General features: G+C 44.0%; 1 protein-coding gene across 2 annotated transcripts in view; it reads right to left on the bottom strand.

Annotated features, from left to right (window-relative positions):
* JAG2 (jagged canonical Notch ligand 2) overlaps positions 1–26,194 on the bottom strand; it is a gene marked incomplete at its 5' end in the record, with an annotated part of 66,773 nt that extends 40,579 nt beyond the window's left edge. The window contains 3 exons of one of the 2 annotated variants that reach the window (XM_084270459.1): positions 151–205; positions 25,238–25,561; positions 25,859–26,194. In XM_084270459.1, coding sequence (XP_084126585.1) covers positions 151–205; positions 25,238–25,561; positions 25,859–26,194 — 715 coding nt within the window. The remainder of the gene's footprint in view (positions 1–150; positions 206–25,237; positions 25,562–25,858) is intronic. The other variant, XM_084270460.1, reaches the window with a different exon arrangement.
* Between the last annotated feature and the right edge of the window lie 225 nt (positions 26,195–26,419).

Below are 26,419 nucleotides of genomic sequence, written 5' to 3'. Positions count from 1 at the left end.
AAATGTATGTTTGATGTATGATGTATGTGGTATGTTTGCATTCAGACTGATTTGGAAGGATGGCTAGTTGCAGCAGTATGCCATTTCCCCCAGTCTGTGTACATACAGCACAGAGTAAGCTAAAACTACGTGTTTCACAGAAATACTCACCGGCTTTTGTATCATTATCCCAATCCCATGCTTCTATTATTAATGTGAACGATCTCTGAAAAGAAACAAGACACCAATTAGATAGTAATAAAAAACCCTACCTTTATACATCAGACACAAACAGCGACTCAGAACAGGCAGGTACTGCTGCTACAAGAAAGCCAACTGAAAGCATTTAAGAATTTCACTTCTCTGCTGTCATGTGAAAGCCCTTGAAGGCATCTTCTCAAAAGCATGAAATACAACAGCATTAAAACTGTGGGACAAGGCATGCTAACAGCAAGACAAAAACATTCCCCCGTACACCAAGGACTGAATTATTATTCTTCACCTCCCACTGCACTTAGTTCTCAGCTTGGCTTAGCCACAGAAATCCTCTTCAGAAGTATCCCTAAAAGGTTCAGATGAAGTCAGGGGTTCTAAACATTGGGAAACAGCTAGGACTTAAGCAACTGAAGACCAAAATAAAAGCCAGAAAAGCAATAAAGCCAGAGCCATCCTTTAGGAAGCACACAACAGACCAGACTAACAATGCTTGCTGTTTTCTAGAAAAAAAACCTAAAAGAGGAACATAAAAATCCATCCTACATCTATCAAGATTTTAGACTCTTCATGAATGGGGTAGTGTGAAAAGACAACCTAAAAAAAGACAGAGCAGAAACATAAATTGTTAAAGGAAGCACATTTGATAGCACACTTCCCCCAAGGAAAGAAAAGCATGATTTCAGACAGTTTGAAAAATATTTGGACACAACTTGAAGGCTTTACTTTAGGAGAGCAAGGCTTCAGGCATTTTCCTTGGTTTTATGACCAAATACGTAGGATAGACATTGATATTTGAATATTAAACTTTTGTAGAAAAAGTTACTTTTATGAGTAAAACATAATGTTCACCTGCTTTGAGTTTAACAAGAAAAGCTGTCAAACCCTTCAGTTTTGATAGTTTCCAACTGGTCCAAGCTAACAAGGAGATTCTCACATACATTTAAAACCAAGGAAAACCCCTCCAAGAACAGAGTTATTGCAGCACTATCCTATAACCCTCATCTTTGTGCTTAGAGGCAAGCCACACCAAAAACTGAAGCTCATTAAACACAGCAGAGCCAAGTCTTAATGTGCACAGAATTCACATGCTAACAATATGAATTCACATGGACTTGGGGACATCAGCCAAGCGAGAGAACTGCCCTTGGAAGACAATCAGGTAAGACTTTGGCTATCTTCCATATGGTGCACAGGACTATTTTACTGTCACATCAAGAAATGTACATTGTTATTCTGAGATAGCTCAGAAGTGCTTTGTATGCCCCTTGCCACCCCACTGAAAAGGGTTGATCATAATACAGAAATCCCCCTATTTTAGAACAGCAGCAGCAAGATCAGTGCAGCACAAAGCAGAAAAGCTCTGCCTGAGGTCCTTCATGACTACAGCAAGGGATCAGGTCTATTAGTAATACACTTGACCAAGCATGAGTTTTTTTCTATTACTTAGTTGCATGAACGTATAAACCACAAGCTATGCCTTTGAACAACATTTCTTCAGTACTCTCAGCCTTCAGACACATATTAGGGAAGATTTTCTATTACTGAAACAGAGAAAGATGTACTGGTAAATAAAATGACACTCAAGGGAAAAGCAGCTCAGCAATGACTACAATGGACAGAGGCACACTGGGGCTTGAACTGCCTTAAACACCACAACTGAGGGAGATCAGCTGAGAAATTGGAGGCCTCTACTTTTGAAGTATGGACAAAACAACACAACCCAACTACACAGTTTTTTTGGAAAACAAGCATTAGTGGAGCATTTCAATAGCTTCACCTTCCAGTTCCCTTCTCTCCCCTCTCCCCAGTCTCAGCACTTAGGGAAGCAGGTTAAGATCCTACTGCATTCTGAAAACACTACCTGCCATCCCCTCCTCTGAAACTCTCCCTGAAAAGTGTGAAGTCAATAGTACCAGAAAATAAGTATATTATATATTGCCTTAACATTCTGCTGCCAATTGCAAGTCTCCTTATTTGGGGTCAAAATTAAAGTTAGAAGTGTTAACCTAGGCACAATTCTGCACGTCAGTGCATGATCCAGAGCTCTGTCATTCGTCTCCCCTGCTTTTCACAACTGACGTTCTAACACAAACCAATAGAACACGGGAAGACTGAGGGATATGTCAGAAGTACAAAACAGTGCTCAAGTGCTTCCAGATGTCCACTTACTCATCTTATGTAAGTGCTGGTCTTTCCTGTTGCATCTGACTGCCCACACAGGCTAAGGCAGAAAGAAAAAATTTAATCTGGACTTGCTGTTTTAGGAACCAGATCAGTCAATTATGCCTTCCCATCGCTCCACTTGAAAGCAGATTTCTATCTTGGCCTAGAATGCTGAGGAACTTTCTGTGGAGAGCTGCACGCAATGCACTGTTCCAGCATATACCCACGAGAAGGTGTGAATGGGTATAAAGAGGGATTCTACCAATGTTAAGAAGCTTAAAATCAACCCCACAGCCCTGGTGGTAAAACTGACCATCTACACTGGCAAAGACTCTGGAACTGAAAATATTCCTCTACTACTTTATAGAAACTTAACGGCATGTTACAAGCAACCATGACTGGTGCACAGCTCTTCTTCCAAGATACAGAACAACTGAATTTGTGGCCAAGTAACTGACCTCTGTGGCCTGCGCAGCTCCTGATGCCTCCTGGTGGCAAGCAGGCCAGGACACAGTGCCACACAGGACCATCAAGAACCTCCCAGTGGCAACCATCACTAGAAAGTTTAAAGAACACACACAACAGAAGCAAGACCCATGCTATTAAATCCTTCCACTTACTGGCATTCCACAGCCTCAGTTTCCCCATCTCTAATGGGCTACAGACAAGCACTTGGATGTTTACATGTGAGAAAGCACAGACTGTGTAACATTTTAAGAAGGCTAACAGTCACACCTGGGGAAAGTTAGAGATGTTATTCAAATAGCAGCAATTGGTATTGATGGACACACACATTTACTGAAATAACCAAATCAGTTTCAGCGAGGACAGTTCAGTTGGGCAACTTCCTGACTTCCCCTGACAGTGTCACCCTTCAAAAACCCTAAGGAGACATAGTAAGAATGTAACCAGAAGAGAAACTGATCTTTGTGGCTATTCTACATCCAGAAAGGAGAGTCATGGTTACTAAAACAACTTGTCATCTCTTCCTCACCTACAGCTAAGCCAGTAACTAAAGAGGAATTCCTCTCCACAGCAGCGTGATGATACATCATGTTACAATTACTTCACCTCAAAACAGGAAGCAGATTATTAACCTACTGGTTCAAAACACCCCTCTCCCTCCCACTACACGTATCAAGTGTTGCACTAAATCTTAAATTCTTCTGCATTTTGCACTTCCCTTTAAAATACCAGTGGGAAGCTTACAAAGAAGCATCTCTGTTATTGAGTGTATTTATGGAATGCTGCACTGAGAGCTTTCCAGTTCATATCCAGCTATCAGAAACATTTGATTGTTAAAAAATATTATTAGTGGAAATTTTTATATCCATAGATTCACACATACTGTAATCCTGCCAGAATAAGAGCTATAGACTGAATAATACTAATGGATATAAGTGCTGAAGAATACTTTTAGCTTACTTGATGGACACAGTCCTTTCACAAAGAAGTCCCACCCTGGGTTTGCATCTGTCCTGTCTGTACTCTGACAGAAAGAGTAGCATGAACTACCCAGTGCATCATCATCAAGCACCAGCTGCTAACACCTCTTCTGTAGCACAGATACTCCCACCAGACATCTTAAGAAAATAATTACAGAACTTGCTTTATTTTAGGCTCTTGTCCTGAATCTGACTTTTACCCATACTGTGAATCTTTAAACCTCTCACACCATCCAGCAGTACACTGGCTGTGATATACCTTGTCAAATTCATGCAGGAACTTGAACAGAAAACTATAGTTTTCTAATAGTTATTCTAAAAATGACATAAATTCACGAGCATATTATACAGAACAACCACCACCACACCTGCTTCTTTTCTACCTTGCACAAAACTCTTGTGGGCTGGTACCACTAGCACTTCACAACAGCAGGACACACAGCTTCCAGTCTGTTCTTACACAGAAGAGGCAAAGCTTTCAAGTAGTAGTATCTGTTGTACCTTTCAACTAGAACTAGCAGAATATTTAGAAAGTATTTTAGAAGCATCCATGGCATAGATTGGACGGGGAGGGGATGGGGGTGAGCATGCAGCACTGAAAACACACTTTCTTTCTACTGACTTTGGTGTCTAGGTTTACCTTTGGGAAAGAATGAAACACACAAGATGAGCACACTGGTGCTCATCAAATCAAAACCCAGAAGACATGAAAGGCTCCACATCAGAATAGGAGCATCAGCACACTTGTACAGAAGAGCCAAGCTTCTTTATGAAGGAACCATTTCACAGGAGTTCACTAAACAGATATGCCAAGCAGTTTGGAAAGGTACAAATTAAGCCTGTTTATCCTGGTAATGCTGTTTCAGTTGTGTTTTTCTCAGGACTGGTGTTGACAAAAGCAACTTCAAAGCATTATTCCACTGTTTACACTAAACAAAACACTCCCCATACTATCCACACGACCTCCTTTCTGGGGAGGGGGGAAACAAGACCTGTAATATTGGTTTGGCATTATCTTTTCACGAACTATTACTATTACCTTCATATGTGCAAATCAATTCAAAAGGGTTGGGGTTTGGGGTTTTTTTGTAAACCAGGTATGTCAGATTTTTCATTCCAAGAAAGATGATCAGTCTGCTGACAGCACTTTCAGTCAGGTATAGTACTAACATTCTCCAGCTCAGTCTGGAAAATGCAAAAAGCTAAGGTTGAGCTGAAATCAATACTTGACATTTTCTGCATTGGTAACAAGCTATTGTGTATTAAAACCATTTATTCTAACAAAGAATTACCAATTTCATTTGAATAAAAGAACTGACTGAAATTTCTGTAGGGAAAAACCTCAGAAGACATCAGCAATCAGCTTTGAAGTAGAAAAAGCACAGCTACTGAACAAATCCAGAGCCCACGTTATCTTCCTATTCCATAGTCACACCATAAACACAGGATCTCATCAGCTGTAAGTGCCATTTCCTTTCAAACCTCAATCAAGGAGAGGCAACATTTTATTTGAATATTTAAAACCATATATTAAATGAAGGCAAAAAGCAGCATATCACTATTCTTATTAATAGTCTAGGTTTTGTCACCTCTGTAGTCATGGCAAGAAATATTGATCATTAAGTCCATTAAATCTCCATCAGCATGGTCAACTGTCAGATTTGCTTTCCTAAAACTTCTAGACAAGCAAAGTAAGCATGGTCCTGGGGGCCTTCCCCCCACTTTTTCCCCCCTCTGCCCCCCACCTCCAAACGGCCTATTTGCCATGGAAAAAGGTGATTTAAAGGCAAGCATACTCCATTTCCAGGAGTAATGCAGCTAGGCAAGTTCTTACAACTTCTTGAATAAGCCACAAGCATAAAGAAGAAATGAAAAAAGATTGTGAGAGGGTCCAGGACTCATCCTCAAACACAGGTTTAAGGGCAGACTGATGGAACAAACCTGCAACTTGATCTTTTAGAAGCAGACATTATAAAAGACATAATGAAGACCTTTACTGAAGCAAAAAACATTCCCCATTCCAGGAAAGGGGGGAGAAGGGGGCTGCTTTGTTTTCTGAAACTTGAAGGGTATGTCAACCACACTCACATACACAGAGGCCATTCCACCACACAAAATCATAACGCCACCTGTCCTCTAAACCCTCAATTCTCCTTAGAGAGATGAGCCCTACTGACACAGCAAGTCCTAAACAGAAGTCTTCCCTAGGGAAACCAGGGCCAAGCAATCCCACTTCGTTAGGAGTGCTGTGGAAGGCTATGTTGGAGTACTGCAAACATCAGCAGCAGATAGCAGAAAGCAGCTGAACAAGAGAGCAATTACTGTACTTCTACTCCTCTTGGCCCAGTCACAAAAGCAGGATGATGTTTACAAACTTTGGAGCCATACTGTTGTGTGAGGGGAACTCTTCTGAATTAGCCCCACCTGACAATCTTTAGGAAGTCTACAAAACCAGGGAGGGAGAGGGGGGTATTTTTTGCCATGGTTAACAGCCAAGAGGCTGGTATCTCCACCTACATGAATTTGAACACTTCATTCCACTCCTCCCCCAAACTAAGCAAAGTCAAAACTGGAGGGGTGTGTATGTGTATATGCATGTGGGGGTGGCAGGGGGAATCTAGATGTCTAGACTATTAAGACTCATTTCATTGCAAAAGGAGCACAAATAAAAACAACAGGTGAATAAGTCTTGGAATTAATATATCAAACTTAACACCTAACTAGAGACTCATCTCCAGTTAAAGACAATTACCCAGCAACTAGGTGGAAGAATCCTACCAAACAGCTGCATGCATCTAAAAGATAAAAACATGAAGGAGTAACTCAAAGGAGTATTACAGCATTTATTTGGCATGCCCAGTGCTTTGTGAAACAGGAGCACAGTGTGCTTCTCTCCAAGGTGATCAAGTTACCTGATCATGACACAGTTTACCAGATGACATATCTGCAGGAAAGTCTTCACAAGAAGGTGTGAAGATACTCTAATCCTGCTGCAGTGGTAGAATGCAACAGGAGTGTCTCTATGTCAGGGTCTTGATATATCATGGGAGAGCACATGTTTTAGCTGCTGACTTCTTAAAAAGAATCTGAAGTCACACAATAGGTAGAAACAATGATCCATGTTCAGGTGGCTCACAACAGGCCAAAATGCTATGTTTCTAGAGCTCCTCAACAGAGAACATTAATACAGTCACCTTGGACCACGTACAAAAAGAGAAAGCTCTCTGGAGATCCATCTACATGAGAAGCTAAGCCATCAGAAGAAAGACTCCAAAAGCTCCTCATGACTTCACACCCTAGACAAACTCAAAGCTAATCTCAGTAGATTCCATCTTGTGACAAATGACAAGTCTTAGAGACAGAATATTTGTTCCAATACCTCAGCACTGGCCCCGACCTTTAATAGCACACCAGTCAGACACCTGCTGCAGACAGAGCAGCAGCATCCTCCTGTAGTAAAGAGGAAGCATACACCACACTAAGTTTTCACAGTGCCAGAAGCAAGTCTTTAGCTTATTTAAAAAAGCTGTGGGAGATCTGACCAGGCAGTAGTCACATCAGGGCTTAGCTGAAGCAAAGCTGGTCTGCCTGCTACTCTCTGCTCACAGGACACTCGAGGTTCTAGAATAACCCAACCCTATTTTAAAGCTGTGCATTTCAGTTACACACAGCAGCAGCAACTCCAGTCCTGCAGAACAGAAGTAATTCCTGCTTCTGCTTTTTATAGCTGCCTGCTATCCATCCCCACCCAACTCCATCCCCTCTCCCCTGACCCCAGCATATACACATCTGTGCTGTACCCAGCGAGTTTAAATTCCAGCTCTGAACTCCAAGCTGTCAACTTTCATAACTTAAATCTGAACAAACACCATTGGATAGGTTTCCAAGTAATTTTTTCCTTATAGGTCCAGAGCAAACAAAAAGTATCAGTGAGGAGTTAGCTACTCAGGTACACAGGCTCCTATGATAACTCGCCTTTGCTGAGATTTTCCAGCAAGAAACAAGACTTACAGATGCTCAATACCAACACAAGTACAAGCTACCATTTGCCAGTTTTGTTCAAATACTTCTGTTTAGCTGCAAATGCCTTCTGCACATACCACATCTAGGCACCTCTGGTGTAAAAAGTGTCAACCAGTGCACTGGTTTATAAAACTAATCAATACATCATAAGTGAGACTTACGTTTTTGCCAACTGGCTGAGCAAGCATAATTCTCATTAAAAATAACCAATCTTAGCTGAATGATCAGTAACTACAATTTCATCCTAATGATTAGAATAGTGGCACTCTAGGTAGTCTTTAAACCAGTTCTTAAACTAACATTTGAACAGTTTAATCTTACTGACAATTTCTTTCTCTTTCCATGCTATGCAATTAGTACAAAGAATCCTTGAATAGTACAGTATTTCAAATCTTGTCATTTAGGTTTCTAGGCTTGCTGTATGTAAGCTCACTTTCAGAGCCTCATATAACCCCAAGTTAATGACACCTGTGACTGTTGTTCTGTGCAAATTTTTATTGATAAACAAGGCTACACAAATATGTCCACTAACTTGTCACTTCCAAACAGCTACTCCTTCAGTCCACCAAAGCCATCCTGTTTCTAGCTGAGTGAGTTGTCTTGCTATGACCTGATCAAAGAACTTGTCTGAAAGTTGTGAAGACATCTACTTCCCACCTTATTTAGGTTTTCACTTGTTAAGTCTTGACTATTTAATATTCAGAAGCCAACTGAGAACTGCACCCTGGTTAGAAGGGGAAATAGAGGAAGAAAAACAGGGAAAGAGACATTTTGTGTAATGCTACTGTGTTACTCTGTTACCAAAGATGGAAGGAAGCTGGGTGGTCCTCCTGTTCCCCCTTTCCCAATAGATCAGAATAGCATCCTCCAAGAGAGCAGGTTACAAATCAAAGGTCTTAAGAAAAACCCACAAAAAAAATCCAAAAAACCCCCTAACACACCACAAGAAGAAACAAAGAATCAAATTATTTCCATGAGTGAAATAGTTGGTCAAAACTCCTCAGGCTGGAAGCAACTGGAGTATGTTAGATTTATACAAAGCTACAAAAAGGTCCTGTGTAGGAATAGATCATCCATTTTCTTGTTCTTGATAACTAAATGGCATCAAACTACCAGGAGCCATCATCAGAATAAAATAGTGAGAGAAGATGGTACTCCATGCAAAGCTTAGGGAACCTCTATAAAAACATCTTGCCCTTGTGAAAACATTAAGGGTTTCATGGGCCCAAGGGCAGACTGGCAAAAATACTTAGGAGAGACCAGTCAACTCGTGCATGAAGCTCCCAGGTTGAAAGCAAGGCTTGGGGAAATGAAAATGTTCTATATTCTTGCCCTTAGCTTTCCATGAACATTTATACTCTTGAACTCTGATTTCAGTACAAGTGCTGTTCTGAAGCAAGTATTCCACTTTTTCTGATGGCTGACAAAAACCCAAGAAAACACTAAACAAAATAGGAATTTACACAGTAGAATCTTGCATGCCTGTCTGAACCACTAACATCTATTCCAGGGTAATCAAAATTCTGACCAAGGAACATTAGTAGAAAAAAAAAAGGAAACCAGGAGAGAAAAGAAACAGTTCTGAATTAGATTTAATTATGCTTCAGAACTCCCCTTTGAAAGCTGTGATAAAAGAAGTCCTAATTGAAAAGTCTAATCAGGAGTCTCCTTTCCACAATACTGAAATGTCATATACAATAAAATTGAAAAAAATGACTAAACCATGTAGTGCATACATCCACAGCAAGCCATGTACCTGCTGCAGTAGATGCAACTAATGCTAATCAGATGACAACCTGAGCTACAGCTACTAGCTAGGAGATCTTACACCTTGGAATACAAGTTTAGAGGTCTCTAAGGCTTCTGGAACTTCCTCTAAAGAAAATGCAATCCAGACTATTTTAAGAGTGATTAGCCAGGTGACAAAGCAGAACATACTATCATCCAAGGCAAGAGAAGAGGAATGGACAAATACAGCAAGAATTTATCATTTATTAGCTTGAAGACTGACAAGTGTCACGTAAAATACTGAGCTTACTGATTTTATAACACCTTTCCACACAAGAATGTCACATTTCTGATAAAAAAAAACCTGGCTGAACTGTAAGAAAACCAGTATTTGTCTTGCAGAAGACTAAACTGAAAGGTAGCTTCAGCTAGCCTATTCAGTGTAGTCAAAATGAATCCCTATTGGCATCTATATAGCATAGCTGAAGGCTGCTGCTATTCCTAGTTACTCCACTTAGAGTGATTCTGCACTAAGTATGCTGCAGAGCCAAGTACCAGTTCCAGCCAGACATGTTTTTCTACAGTAGCTGATGCACAAGGAAGAAATACCTCACCTCCCCCTCAGTCACTCAGGAGCCAGTCTCCCCAGGAAGGAGCAAAACAGCTTTCAAAACACCACCTATATTCTCCAGGGGGGAATTCAGGGAAGAATAGGATAGGAAGGGTAAAGATTAGGTTGGCATGACTGGTGCAAAAGCATCTGCATCTGTCTGGAAATACCAACTAACAAGAAAGAAGTGTCCAAAGTTCAAAGCTGCAAGGGGAAAAAGAGAGGTCACAGAACCACTGCAGAGGTTTCCCTCACTTAACTGAACCACCTCAAATGCAACACTGCCATCTGTAAAACCCATCTTCAGATATTGTAAGGAATCATTATTTAATATTCTAGATACAAGCTAAAAGATCCAGTCTCTTCACAGCAACACAAACTGCCTAGATTTTTAACAGATGCTCCTAGACACTCCACATGGATACCCTACTGTACTCCTGATAAAGGAAAACAGTAGATGTATCAGCTTAGCTCTCTGGATCTGCCACTGCAGCTAAAGAGCTCAGCTCAAATTCTGAATCTGTGTTTTCTAAGCCCTGGACTGAGCCTATAGTGACAGTCAGTAAAACTGCTTTTCTTTTCTGTAAAGGAAGCCCACCACACACATTTCAATCTGCAACTAAAACACTGGGCAGAGTTTGCCAGCATCTTAGAGGTGATCCTTAGATCTGCTGGACAGAGGCTTAAGGCCCCACAAAAAGCTTTGAACACGTAGGAAACAGGCCTCAAAAAGGTCAGTCTCTGCCAACTGGCAGCTCTTCCACAGATGCCCAAGCATTGCAATGCATGACTGCTGTGGCAGAACTGACACTAAAAAGAAGGATGATACAAAGCAAAATCCACCTGAAAACAGTCTTAAACCATCCTGCTTGTCACTTAGCTTTGTTTCCATAGCTGATCAGAGCTAGCACAGAACACAACAAAGCTCAATGCAACCAGCCACCACCAGTGCTGCATTACTCACCCTTCTACTGCCACAGCTCCCCTCTGCTAGTTAATTTCCCAAGACATCTACATACACTAAACCGATCGGATTAAAAGGTAACCAACCGATCTTTTAACATCCTTTGATACAGGTGTTAATGTGCCTGTTTCAATGAGGGTTTCTGGAAAGCAAGTTGGGATATAAAATAGCATCAGCAAGCTTTCCCTCTCTATACCCTACAATAAATTTGTAGAAATGCCAGTCAATTACCAAAATAAAACTGTTTTAAATATAACAGCTACCAAAACCACGCAGTTTTGTATTCTATATTACAACCATGCAAAAAGAAGAGACAACATCCTACAAGTTCATGTGAGGGTGGTCAAACAATGTCATGGTCTGCATTGTAGGTGCCTCTCAGATGGGAAGGCCTAGTGCAGCCTCCTTACATTCTGTGGGGCAGCTCTTAGAGCAGAAGCAGCAAGAAGGAAATTTAAATTAACCCCACGTGCATCAACCCTGCAAACATGGTAGAACCTCAAGTAACAGCCTTCCCCTTCCATCCTACTTAGGGAGAACACAGGGTATTGATTTTTAATTGAGATTACATCATAAATCATGTGCAAGAGCAAAGACAAGCAATTTCAGCAGATGTTTCTGTACTAGCAACCAATTTTAGCAGACAAAGTAGTCCAAAACCTAGCAGAAACCACTGGTTTAGACAGAGGGTGACAGGATTAAGTTTTGATAGAGATTTTCCCTGATCATTATGTAACAGGAAATAGACAAGCTATTCACATCTTGGATACTTTCATGGCTTCTCAGCTATTAAGATACAGACCTGTCCACCAGAGCTGAAGCTAGCACTAGTAGTTGGCCACTGAGTTAATCCACTAGCACAGAACACAAGTCCTGATGAAATTAGTGAACAGAGAAAAAAAAGCCTTCTTGGAGATGTACAATACCATGCAGACAGCTGGGTACCATCTTCACATATTATTAGATTTAAACCAAAGCTTTCAGCCTTGCCACCACCTTTGAACTGCTTCAGACAAACTTGATATTAACCAAGTATCCACGTCCTACTCCTTTCCTAAAGCTTTGGAACAAGTCCAAGATAAATTAAGCCCATTGTATGTACACTTTCTTGTTGCATTAATGAAAATGCAGCTAGATTGTCTCTTTTGAAGTGTATGCAACAACTATGAAAACCCATTAATGGTTAGTGCAAGACTTGTTTTATGCTAATATTTAGAATTCAAAGATGAGCTGGTAATTAATACTGCTCTTCCCCTCCCCTCCACACTCCATGTGGCATGGATATTAGTGTCCTCTGGGCACTTCAAGACATGCATCATTATAATTTCAACTTAAAGTCAAGAGGGAATTAAACCAACTATGTAATAACATACTTTAATTATTGTTCTAAACACAGAACACCTGCATACACTCTCTTTTGTATTGGAAATACACATACTAAGAAGGCAGACAAATGCAGGAAAAAACAGATATGCCCTCAAGTTCTATGCATGCAAACTTCCCAGGAAGAAAGCACAGTGTTTTAATCTTAACCCTTTTAAATCATCTCAGCTGTTGATAGCGCTACAGTCTCTTTGTTTTTGAAAAGGCAAATGCCCACAAAACCAATTCAAGCTAATGAGCCTAGATGCCTTGCCCTAGGAAGGGCCAATAGTCAACTTCTGTTCCTAAGGGAGGACAGAGATTAGGGCACTGTGTTTATAAATCCTCTTCAACTCTCTCATCCAAACTTTCATCTCATCAGTCCTAACCATGTGAGTCAGTGCTGGAGCTAGCTGGGCAGCATCAGTCACATTTAAAAGGGACATGTGATCTGACTGATCAAATATCCACATAGCTCCAAAAATGATACACCATTTTTCTCCAGTGGTACTGGCTCTAAGCACAGGTATCCTCACAGGCTTTTCACTGCAAGGAATTCAAGTGATGAGGTTTTATTTTAACATGAGCTGTATGACAGTTACAGTCATTTTGAACTTCACATTTCCACAAAAGAATCATCAAACAGATTATAGACTTCCCCACAGCTAGTGACAGAAGTGTCATTAATCCAGGAAGAGGGGAAACATACTTAAGCTGTCCCTCATTTCGGCCCCAAACTGAACAGTTTTGAATCTGTGCACATGCTGAAGAGGCTGGTAGAGAAAAATAGAAAAACACTGTGTTTTTACTTCACAGATTGCTGCTGGCCTTTCCTTACAACCTCCTCAGCTCTTGGAATCAGGACACTGCAAACACAAACAATGCTATATCCATGCCTTGCTCTTCTCCATAAATTTACAGGAATAAATTGAGCAGAAAAACAAGTCACCACCACAAGAGATTGTGTAAGCTCTTTACACAGATCAACACATGCAAGGAACTCGAACAAGAATCAAACAGGGATTCTGGACAGACATGCACATCTCATTCAATATACATGGTAGCACCACAGTTCAGTTGTGAAACAAAGTAAGTTTATAAACATGTTCCTGAAACAAATACTGGTGTCCTATCCCAGCAGCAGGACTGAATCACCTGAACAGTACTTTGTGGCTGCTTACAGCAGCAAATAAACAGATCATACAGCAGTATAGGTAGCCTACAACACCATTTGAATACATGGCAACCAAGACTTGATCAATCCCACCAAAAACAAAGCAGCATCAGAACTTTAATATCAAATCCTATCTCTCACATTAATGAAAACTGGAGAGGATCTGATATAGCTTTATATTAATAAAAAAATCAGACAAACCCCACAAACTGGTACTCCTTTGTGAGGGAAGATTTGTAACCTCTGTAGCAAAACACATGGAACATCACTTGAAAAAGCAAGTGATTGCCCTGTAAATTTACTCTAAGCAAGTGAATTAAGAGTGCTTCCCTGTTTTTTTCCTCACTAAGTCTCTTCATATTGACATGGATCTGGAAGCACTAAAGATACTATCTCAGCAACTCTTCAAGTTGATTTAATTGTTGACCCCTAGTTACTTCTCTGGTGTGTATCGATGTCACAGCTTTCCTTACAAGATAAGTACCAACACAGAACAGAACGAGCAAAGCAGCAAGCTAACACGAAGCTGGAAGGCTAATTTTATGAGCCCAGCTTTGGACCTGCAACTCAAGAATGTTTACTAGTGAACACTTTTCAGTTTCTGTAGCACTTCACTTGCCAATGATTCTTCTGCTTTCCTGTCTGCTCCAGATTCCTTGGCAAGATGAAATTTCAGAGACTACCCAATCTTGAAAATCCATCCCAAGGGCTTGGAGACAAACTCATTATCACACACATCCTGCTGCCACAAGACAAGACTATTTTGTTTACCTTACATTTGCAGTCATCTGGGACTAGATATCAACAGTTTGATTAGACCTATTTGTTCTTTTGACTAAGCCCTGTCACAATTGGATTCTAACAGTTCACAGGTTAAATGCAGGACATGGGACAAGTAGTGTTTGAAGAGATTTTGGTTCTGGAAATTTACCTCTAGACTAATTTGAAAGATTAGTTTAAATTTGCCACCAGCTAGGTTTGAGCAACTACTTCACCCTTCAGCTCTTACAGAGCAAGAGGAGATTAGAAGTGACTACAAGCTATAAAACATACAACCCTGAAGCTATCACAGTTTAGCAGCAAACATCAAAAGGCACTGCAGGAGCCCTTACATATCTGACATCATCTCAGGAGTGTACACCAGTCTAGAACATTTCAGTTTCTCTACTTCCTTCCCCTTCCTCACTTTCTGATAGAGGCAAGCACAGTTCTGTGTGGACAAACCATGGAAACCCTGTTCTACAAGGGTCTCCAACAGCCAAATTCAACACTATAATGTTTTGGGCCTATGTAGAAACATATTGTTTAAACAACAGTTCATAAGCAATACAGAAGGTGCTACCAGCTCATTGTGTATAGAAAACAGTAATTAATGAGGGGCAGCAGATGACTATACTTGCTCTTAATAGTCCAAGTCAGTCATGATTTGACTTCAGGCTTTGCTGATTACATGCACCCAGTGACTGTAAAATCTCCATATTCTGATGTAAGGAAGGGAAGATCATGTTAAAGGAGACAATAACTAGAAGTACCAAAAAAAGACCCTCCCCCCCTCCCCAAAGTTCTGGACATTGCATAAAAGAAAGGAAGTGTCACTAAAAATCTGTTTAGTAACAGCACAGGTTACCAGACCAGTGCTATTAAAATTGTCCTCAACCAGTAAACAGTAGAAAGTTTGCACACTCTAAAAAGCTTCTACTTCAGTCCTGATCGGAGTAGCTCAATAATTAAGCTATTTACATATTTCTCAACTTACTGCTTAAAGTACATGTGAGTCAAGCCTTCCAAGGATGGACAAGCTCCCTAATTTGAACTTCTAAATTCTCCAGATGGAGTTCTGGACCTATAGTATTAAGAGTGTAGACTGTGTTTCTAGGCAGACACTTCAATTTTATGCTAAATTATATGTATGCAGGAAGAAAAAATATCCTGGAAGAATCCTGGTTGGTGTTTGAGGTTAACTGTCAGCTCATAAGATATTTCACTACAATTTCCATGTATAGAAATCCTTCAAAAGGAGAAAGGAAAGCTATCTCCACCCAATACTAGAATTTTCCACCAATTGTAGGATACCACATCAATATTGTCTATTCATTGTAAGCCCAGAAATATAAAGCTTAAGTATCTAATGCTTGCATTTGATAAAGTTACTTCAACTGGTATGTTCAGAGTACTAGAAATCATAGGAGAGACTAGGGACCTAGTAGGCTATCTAGAAGCAGAAGAGGCATTGCAAGAATAATTTAAGTGTAATTATAATCAAATAGTAATGTACCAAACAAAAAACCACCAGAACACATCCTGCTGGGAACAAGATATATATAATCAGGACTTTCAAGCTCAAAGCAGGATGTAAACAGATTGCAGTTTATGTACTAATACTCCAGTCTTATCTCAGATTTAAAAAAAAAAAAACTTCAGAGAATGAGCACCTGTGCATCTGTCCAAGGGGCATATAATTGGTTACTCAAGGACTATTAGGCTGTTTCTTAGCAACCTCTGCAAGCTCTAATCAAGTAAGACTAAGATTGTCATTTAGCCTTGAAATGCCTTGCCCCTTCCATCTAATGGAGCATTCTAACCACTACTGAGGAGCAGGGAGACCTTTTAACCACAACAAAATCCAGCCTTACTGTATGTTCCAGCTGAGAGTTCCTCATAGCACTTGCTATCAGAAGATCTTTACGTCAAATACACTTTTTATGTTTTATTTAGTATCTGAAAGAGCAATCAATGAAGTAAACCTTTAAATTGCCTCCTTTTTACACAAAATAAAGGCTAATTACAACTCTATTAAGCTTGATTCTCAGACTCATTTTTTTAAACAAGCATAACCTATAGCCCAACTCAAACAGCAGTGTTTCATAACAGCAAAGCATTCTCCAAGTATAGTTGCAGAGACAAACAGATATTTAATATCAAAAGCAGCAGCAAAGACATTTCAGGGAAATAGCAAGTATTTACCTCACAAAGCTGGATAGTATTTAATTTTTCAGTGGTGCTGAAACGTATCTACTATGTTACACACACTGGATTTCTAAAACCAGCAAAACTCCAGCCATAAGACCACAAAAAAAAAATCAAAGGAATCCAAGTAATTGAAAAATAAACTCATCTGTTCATTAAAAGTCTATCTTCATTGCTCATCTATAATATGGACATGAAAGAGTCTCCACTTAAGACAGCAGTCAAAGACTAATATTACACAGTAAGCAAAGACACCATGGTTAAATTAGGGATGGCCACTCCTCCCTGACTCAAAATGATCAACACTAGAGCCACCACACACCTCTCTTCATCCTTCTCCCTCCTGCCAGAGCTCCATGGGTGTGGGTGAAGCAGGGGAAGGCAGCAGCTCTAAGAGGGTCCCACCACCCCATGCGATGCAGAAACTCAGCAGGTGCCCAGCATGACCTAGCACAGATATCTTAACTGTCCACACTGGTTCATTTGCCAACCCTGGGGGCAGGGGAAGAAGGAAGTGGCCAGGCTTGATGCCCACCTCCTCCTCACATGACAGCTGAATAAGCAGCTCAAAAGCCATCAAGGGGATATGGCAGGCAGAACAGCCAGTGGCAAAAGACTGATCACTAACCAAAAGCCAGAGCAGCTTTCTAGAAAGCATCCATCAAAGGCTTATCAGTGTGCTGAAGAGGAGAATGGTGGAACCACTGCCAAGAACAGTAGCAACTGCCTTTTGGGTATCTGGTTGAGCAGTAAGGAGCCAGAAGCCATGCCAGCATACCCTTATTCCTCACGCCTTCAAGTAGCCTCTTGCCTTTCAAATTGCCGCTCCCAAGCTTTTTTTCATCTCAGAGGATTATATAGCAGCTAGAACTGGAAAGGACCAAGTGTAAGTAAACTGATGTGCTAGCAGGAAAGTGACCCTCCCTTTTAGTCAGGCCGAGCAGCTCTGAACCAGCAGAAGAAATGCAAATAGGACCCACACAGAGTTGACAAAACATTGGCTTGTTTTCAAAAGAGGAGGGAGGGAAGCTTTCAGGCACACAGTAATTTAAAGCTTTTGCAGATGACTAAGTCTACGATGCGATCATAGCTGCTTTATAAACTTAATAAAGTACTTTCTAAAGTATGTTCATAGCATGTATTTCAGAGCCAACACCGGCACAAAGCAACACCTACGGGAAAAGAGTGAAGGAGGCAGACTACACAGAAAGAATTAATTCCACTCATCCCACCCACACGAGATGGTGATGCTCAAGAAAAGGGGCCAGTCAGCCACCAGCCCACAAGGATAGCACAAACACAAGCCATTTTAAATGTTAAAAAATATTATTATTTACCTTCCACATCTTTCTCAAATACAGCTCTTCTCATACAAAAAAACACCACCCACCCCATTTTGGGAACTGATTCATGACAAGGATTAAAATGCACTAAAGCTGTTTTGGACACTTTTTACACCCCAAAACATAGCTCTTTCATGTCATGTATTATTTGACAGAAACTTAGTTTTCACCACTATTGTGCTGTCAGTGAACTCTAATATTAAACTCAAAACAAGCCAGGCTCCTGCAAGGAATACAAGAGCAGCATCAAACACAAAAAGCAGCTTTTACAACAAAAAGCAACATCTATATCAACATATCTTCTTGAACTTCACAGGATCTCTCAAAGTCCATTGCACTCAGAGTACAGTGGGAACACAGCCCAATCAGGCCAAACATCACAGGTCTGATACAAGCACAGCCCATTATGGTTTTACCCCAACCACGCTAAAGATACACCTGATTGTTAAAGACTAAAACTACAAGCACTCATGTTCTTGGCAGACAATTCCTATGCAACCTTTTAATTTATTTTTTTTAAGAAAGCAGTGCTTGAAACATCCTCAAACAGCCCAAAGTCAGTGCTACAAAGCTTCCACATCACACTGTGGTGAACTGAACATGCTCTTTCCACCTCAGCTTCTTCTCCAGCTCACATCCTCTAATGTAAGAGTAATCCTGTCTACTTTAATACCTATTCCATCTACAGTCAAAGACTTAATGCCTGCACCAGCTGTGTGGCTAAGAGTGTAGCATTTCACTGATAGACTGGCTAGAGTACCTTCTGGAATAAAGATTAGAAAGTTGACAAGAGGTATCTAAGCATATCACTCAGTCTGGGAGGTAAGGTGGTTGGCCTGCAAGTTTTGAGTTCAGCCTCAGTGTTTCTAATAAATAAGCAAGTGTTTATTTAAGGAAGCTTTCAAGAATTATAAATAGAAGTGTTATTTACTATCTGACCATCTCTGTGACACTCAAAAACCCCCCAGAACTTTGAGGTATAAAAACTTGAATAGTTAGCAGAATACTGTCCTCAGAGGCGTATTCATTTCAAAGACATAAGAAATTCTAGATTTAGTGACATCAATGTATGAAAGATTAAGAGTGCAAAGAACGCTTCTGCTTAAAATTAGAAGACAGATTTTCTATAGTTACATGAAACTTAAGTCTTTAGACTTTCTATTCTGGGCAAGCTGCAAATAGTTGCTGGCACACATAGCATGCCAATAATAAATCCCTTTTTCAAAGAGTGCTTCTGAAGTGCTCACCATTAAGGCATCGATTCTTTTTTAGAGGTGACACCTGCAGCTGCTATTGAAATCAACTGGAGTTGTCACTACCCAGCATTGCTAAAGCCAGTCTCTAAAACATCACTCCATTATCTTCTTTTAGGAAAGAGTATAACAAAACCTACAAGTTACTCTTTGCATTTGGGCAACTTGAAACTAAAGGGATATAATTTATATACTAAACCATTCCTCCAACCTTTCCTTTCTGATCAAAAAAAGTTTGAAGGCAAATACACCGAGCAGGTGAAAGCAGAGGATTCCCTGACATGCTGCTCCAAGACCAAGGAAACATGAACCCAAGTTTCCTGATCCACAATACACCTGTCTGAGTTGCAACAGGTAGAGGAAGGTTTTTTGGGCACAAGGACTATGGGTGTTTTGTGAAACTAAGCAGCAGCTTGGCATGCCAGTTACCACAGCAGTCCTAGAGTCTACTGACAAGTGCAGTTAGTGAGCAAGCAGCAAGTCTGGGGAAGCAGAAAAAAGTCATCATGTATTACAAAGGAAGTTCTATGCTATCAGCAGAGCCTTCCACCTGGGGGAAGAAATCTGAGGGCAAAAAGAGACATTAAACATTTCTGTAGTGCATCAATATTTGACTACCAACTACATTAGTTTTTCCACACCAACCTCCTCTGCTAACAAGGTGTGATGCACGTACATTTAACCCATCACTGCACCAGGTGAATTTTACATTCTGACTCGAGGCCTTACTCTCATTTCCTGCCCTCAGGTCTTGCTTGGGACTGTGTGTTTGAAACTGCTTCCCCCCACCACCACCCCTCCCAGGGAATTTCAGCAAAGCAAAGAACAACTATTTACAGATAAAGCTTGCTGTGTATCACTTGAGACTGTTTCATTTGTGAAATGCTGATCTTTTCCATGAGGAAAGTGTATATAGTGTTTCCTGGGTACCACTGTGTTCAAACACCTTTTTCAGTGCAAAATGGCCTAACTTTAACCTGCTTAATTTGGGCATATCTGTCACGATGGCTTGTCATTCAAACTGACAGGATGCATGTTTACTCTATCAGGGGGCATGGAGTAATCTAATCCAGGATGTTTTCATCACAAAGCCTCAAGATCCTGATCAGAGAGTAGTGATGGCCGTGTTAAGACAGAAGGTAGACCAACTGTAGATCTGCCAGCCAAACAAAAATAAGACAAAAACATCTCCTACAGTCAGGGTATCTAGTTCCCTACAAACACCAAGGATCCCAGGTAACAGGCTTCAAGGCTAGATGCCTTCCAGGGCCTAACCACCCGAGTTTTTCAAATTAGGATTGAAAGAGCTTAATGCAGAATCCTATACTGAAGTAGACAACATCTCCAAGTGCCAAACAGAACACTGTACCCATTAAGTAATAAAAGCTATAAGGTCAAGAATTCCTGCTCAGGTTTTGGCAGGGGAGGGGTTGCTTTCTAAGAAATTCAACATTTAGTACTGCAGCCAAGTTATCCTCTCAGCAGCTTTACATATTTTATGGTTCATGCTCCTGTGTATGTTTTAGATCAAGACTGAACCCTTCCAGGCATCTGGAAGAGACCCACATGTGGACTGCATGTGGATGAAACTCACACAGAGCCTGGATATTAAATTAATGCACTTTCACACACTTACCTACCTGAAGCTTGAGTACTTCAGAAGTTTAGAAAGAGGTGCTACAATCACATTCTAAATAGGAAAAACTTCAGATCAGTGCTTATAAGGATAATAAATTAGTGACCCACATTCTGGTGGGGAAGGAACCCTTTATCCAAGCCAGTTGCAAGGCCTGCCTGAACCTCTTCTTCAGATAGGTATGCAGATAGGAGAGAGAGAGCAGTGAAATTGCTGGTTTCTGCTACTTATCTCCAAGGCCCTGAACTCTGAAGTTCACCTATGGAGCACTGAGTATGCTGTATTCACACACACACTGCACTGTCAGACAATCAGAAACAGAGGGGCTGAGGGGAGGTAACGATCCACACTGCAATACATGGATTTCAACATCCACAACTAGTCAGAACAATTCCTCTATATGACTAATTAACTGAAGTAATGGATGCCATACCAATATTTATGGTGCAGGAAAAGCTGTGAATTCCCTGAGGGAAGGAACAGGGTGGAGAAAAAAAACACACACACACACACACACACAGAGCTCCATTTCATTCCACCCTGCAAAATGTATGAAAAGTGGTTCCACACAGCCCATCCAGCAGAACACCTATAACTGTAAAGCTCCATCTTCAGGAGCAGCCTTCAATTAAACCCAAGCCTAAAAATCTGCCAGTAACCTAATTGTTATTGATAAATTATGCTGTGCAAGATATTTCTGAAGCCTCAGTGTCTGAACAAACAGCTTTGTGCTGCCAAAATAAAATGCTCAAGACTAATGAATCTAAACTGTGTAGGTGATTGGAATAGATTTTTCAAAGCTTCTTCCATCTTTCTTTATTTTAAAGTTGCACATAACTCTTAATTGCATTATTTGTTTGTTAACAATCTCAAATGACCATTAATCTTCAAGCTTTACAGCAGGAGGCAAAGAAAAAAAAATGAGATAGGTGGGTGAAGACAGCTGTATTGTTCTAGATGTTCCTCAGCCTCTCCCACTGCCAGATTTCTGTGGATGATGTATCCCAAGGTAGCAATTTTAAGAACTTTTTGGCAATATCCCAAGCTGCTCTTGCAAATCAGAGATCACACTAATGATATTTTTAAAAGACAGGAAATAGGAATAAACTGGATAACCAACCCTGTATCAAACAGCAGAAGTCACTGAACCATTAACACATCTTTATAGAAGAGACACACGACCAAATCTTAGAGTATAAGTCTGCTGTTTAAAATTATATATATATATAGGTATAACAAAACCAGCATAAACCCCCCACATTTCAAGATACAACTTGCCTTACAGCTACTGCTAGCTCAGGACACTGCAATATCAAACAGACATCAAGGAAACCTCCCTCAAGCGATTTACACATTCAAACATTAGTCTCCTCAAGCAAGGGAGTTATTCAGATGGGTTTCAGCAAGAACTCTACCTATACTGCTGTTGTCTTTCATTAGGTTTGGAGTTCTCCAAGTCTTGAAAATCCAACCTAGAACTACTGAAGTCATTCAGTCACTGCCAGCACCAAGGCTAAGTGAAGGACACTTTCTGATGGCCATTGGTCTTGTCCCTTCCCAGCTTATTCAATAAACGAATGTTAATTTCCTTAGCATTGCTTAGCAAACAAAAAGACCTATAAGAAAAGACTATGCCCATATTCTTGTTTGCTTGCAAAACTGAGTGGAGAAAGAATATTAGAGAATATTTTTTAAATTACCCCAGGGAGTTAAAACCTTATCCAGGAACTCAATCTACTTCCAAAAATCCTTGTGTTAAACTACCATTACAATTAAGCCCCTCCTTGCAGAGTCTATACAGCCTGTGCACAGTTGCATTATGCATGACAAAAAGTGCCATGCTCCCCATCAACGGGCTGAACATCCAGAGCTCAAAAATCTAACTACAACACGCAGGGGAGGCTCCTTCCCGTACGTGCATCCACAGACTGCAATACAGGCACTGGTTTTAAAAGCACAACTACTCCACAGCTTATTTTTAGAACCAAGGGTGGGCAGGGAGAGTATTCAGTAAACCTTCCAAAAAATCAGCCAGCCACCCACCAAACTGCAGCGGCCCTGTTTAAATAAGTTACAGGCTGCTTCACAGCAGCTGCAAGAAGAAAAAAAATCAGTGGAAAGACCAAAGACTTTGAATCCTTTAAAACGCTGGAGGCAGTGATACGAGCAGCAGCAGACAAAGCTCTGTATGCTAGAGACACTGAGGTAATTTACCTGCAAGAGGTAGGTCAAACAGGCCTTTCTTAGGACTTGATGAGCACAGAACAACAATATCCGGCAGCTGCAAGGTAGGAATGTGCTTATTCCAAAAGGAGACGAGCCAAAGAAGGCTGAGTTTAGGGACCTGCGCTGTAGGGATTATCAAGCTCTCCTCTTGTTTCAAGTAGCAATACTAGAAACCAGCAGAATAAAAGCATGAATTAAGTTACCTTCCCTTCCTCGTGCTGATAAGTTTTAAGGGGCTAACGTTACCAAAGCCTCCTACTGAAGAGTTTATGATTTCATCACGCCTGTGTTAAATGGTCAATAAAGAGAAAAAAAAATCCTAAATTTTCCCTTTGATCTTACAGCTTAAGAGCAGAGCTCCAACTCCCCTGTTTTTACGGTATGGACTCTATATACCTGTTAATACCTTGCCACACTCAACAGGCCACAGGACTAACAAGGGCAATCAAAACACCCCAACTTGGCAACCAGAACCAAGTGCCTCTGTACGTGTAGCAGCTGTGCTTTTCTTTTTAAAAGCCATTTAACCCCAGCAAGACCCATGCTGTAAAACAGCAGCCAGATCCTAACCGGAGGCACAGGAGCATCAGGCTGGAAGGTCCCCAGCAGCACCAGAGAAACAAGGAGGTTTACACGGACTGGTTTCCTTCAGCACGGAACACAGGCAGGCAGCGTTGCTCCCGACCGCTCCTACCAGCGGTTTTCCAAGTAACAGAGATCCTGCGAGCCACGTACATCTCAAGAGGTCGGTGGGGGCCGTTTCATCTGTTCGTCACACCGTGTGCCAAGCACCCTCCGCAGGTACCGGGGTTTCCGATACTCATCTCCCTCCGGAGCGAGGGCATTGCACCATCCCCATTCCTCAGCACCTCGCAACTTGCCAGCTCCCACCCCTGGCCCACTTGGAAGGGCCGGGAGCAACAGCTGAGAAGCTCGCTGCAGGATCCTACCTGCCTGCAGCCGGGCAGGAAGCCCGGCCTTTCCTCCCGCCCGCCGCTCCCCAGCACGGGCCCCGCATCGCACCCTGCGTGAGTCCCCCCGTCCCCCCCCCCCCCCCCAAAAGCAGAAGGGGGCAGCCCGTTCCCCAAGGAGGGGGGCGAGCGCTGACCTGCAGCCCCGTAAGGATGTGCCGCCTCAGCCGGGCGGCGCAAGAGGAGGCGGGGGCTGAGGGAGTAGATGGGGAGGGCGGGTGACCGGCACCCCCGCGATCCCGAGCGGAGGGCAGAGGGGGGCCGGGGATAGCACCCGAGACACGGATACAGCCCCCGCCGGGATTATCGCGGGGCTCCCGGTTCGGGCAATGCCGGGGTAAGTGGGAGGGGGGGATAGAGAGGACAGAGGGTGCAGCTCCAGCCCCCCTCGTCGCGCCGCGGGGGGCGGAGCGCGCAGGTGCGGGGGCTCCCTGCGCTCGGGACCCCGCCCGAGCCCTCACGCCCACCGGCGGCGGCGGCTCCCGCCCTTCCATCCCGCCCCCGCGCGCACCGCCGCCGCCGAGCGGCCCCGCCCGCGCCCCAGGAGAGGCGGCAGCTCGCGCCCTTCGCGAGCCGCGGCACGCGCCCCGCGGCGCGCCCCCACCTGCGCCGCGCGCGCCGCCCGGCGGCGCCCCCTGCCGGGGGCAGCCCGGCACTGCGCGGAGCCGCGGGAGCCGCGCGGCCCCGGGGCGCGGTGCTGCCGTCGGGCTCCGGCTCCCGGGGGCGGGTTCCCACCGCCACCGCCGCCGCTCCGGTTCTTTTGGCTCATGCTCCGCGCACAGGCCGCGGCGAGCCGCACCTGCGGGCCCCTGCGGAAGCCCCGTCAAGCGGTCAGTCCGCAGCCGCCCCGCTGTTCCGCGGCCGCTCCCCGGCGCCATCCCCGCCGGCGGCCCCTCGCCAGGCTGCCGCGGTCCCCGCGCCCCTCCGCGGGGCGAGGGCGGCGCGCATCTCCCGCGACTCCCTCCCTCCCTCCGCTGGCCGTGCCCCGCGGCCCGGGAAGGCGGCCGGCCCCGCCCGGGCAGCGCAGCGGGAGCTCGCCCGGCTTCCTAACGGGGGAGCGGGCAGGCGCTACGGCACCGACGGGAGGGGAGGGAGAGGGAGAGGGAGAAGGAGCCAACAAGCCAACAGAAAAATAACAATAAAAAGCGCGATAACGGCACCGCCACCATCAACCTACCGGCCACGCGAACTGGAAGGGGATAACAATCCTGCCCGTCTCGGGGGTTCTGCCTTGATGGGAGTATTTGTTGCTGTTCAAATAGAAAATATTTCCACCGAGAACGGGGGTAGATCCGAATCCGTAGTTGCAAGGTCCGACCGGAGTGATCTTGGCCTGATATTCCTTGAGACAGACTTTCACGTAAGTGTCGCACTCGTCCCGGGTACAGCCCTGGTTCTGGGGGCTTTTCATGCCATCGCAGCATTCCCCATTGAACAACTCGCCGTTTACATTCCGCACCGAGTTAAGCTGCAGCTCGAAATAGCCCGTGGACCGGGACACCTAAAAATAAAAGCCAAAGGGGAGACAGACTCGTTACTACCGCGGCCGGGGGCAGCGCGGGGCTGCAGCGAGCCGCCCCGCCGCTCCCGTTCCCCCCCCCCCACACACACACCCTCCAACTTTCGCCGGCTGCGGGTTGAACCCCACCGCAGCGACACACACGCTCCCGCATCAGAACCCCCCCCCCCAAACGCCAGAGACGCGCGGGGCGGGAAGGGAGCGAAGGGAGAAGGGAGACGCGCCCCGCGGCCGGGAGCGGACACCCCCCCCACCCCGCGCCTCCCCGCGCCCTCCTACCTGCACGCAGGAGGCGAGGAGCAGCGCCAGGCCGAGCGCGGCGGCGCGGGGGACCCGGCTCCGCCGGCCGGCGCCCCGCATGCCTGCTGCTCCGCGCGGCCGCCTCAGAGGAGCCCGCCGAGCCCACCGGCCACGGACCGGCGGCCGCTCGCGGCATGGGCGGCGGGGGAGCCGCCCGCAGCGCGCCGGGGGGCGCAGGGCATGGGCTGCCGGCGGGGCCGCCCGGAGCGCTCCTCCGCCGCCGCTCCCCTCCCGCGGGCTCCGCTCGCCCTCTGTGCGCCTCGGCTCCGCGGACACCCAACAAGTAGGTGCCGGAGTGACAGCTTCATTACCCATTCGCCGCCGCTGCCGCCGCCTTCATATTAATGAGGGGGACGGCCCGGCCCCGCGGTCGGCGGGTGGGGCCAGCGCCGCTCCCGCCGCGGCTCTTAAAGGGCGGCGGTGGTGGCCCCCGCCCTGCCCTCCCCTGCCCCGCCGGCAGCGGGGGGTCCGCTTGCCCCAGGTGGTGGGGGCCGGCGTGGATGGGGCACGAGTGGGATAATGCGGGGTGGGAACACCCGC

The sequence above is a fragment of the Gallinula chloropus genome, assembly GCF_964237585.1.
Source record: "Gallinula chloropus genome assembly, chromosome: 14".
In the NCBI taxonomy this organism is placed as follows: Eukaryota; Metazoa; Chordata; class Aves; order Gruiformes; family Rallidae; genus Gallinula; species Gallinula chloropus.
Note: the sequence above shows the minus strand (reverse complement) of the source record. Positions and strands in the feature narration are given on the sequence as shown.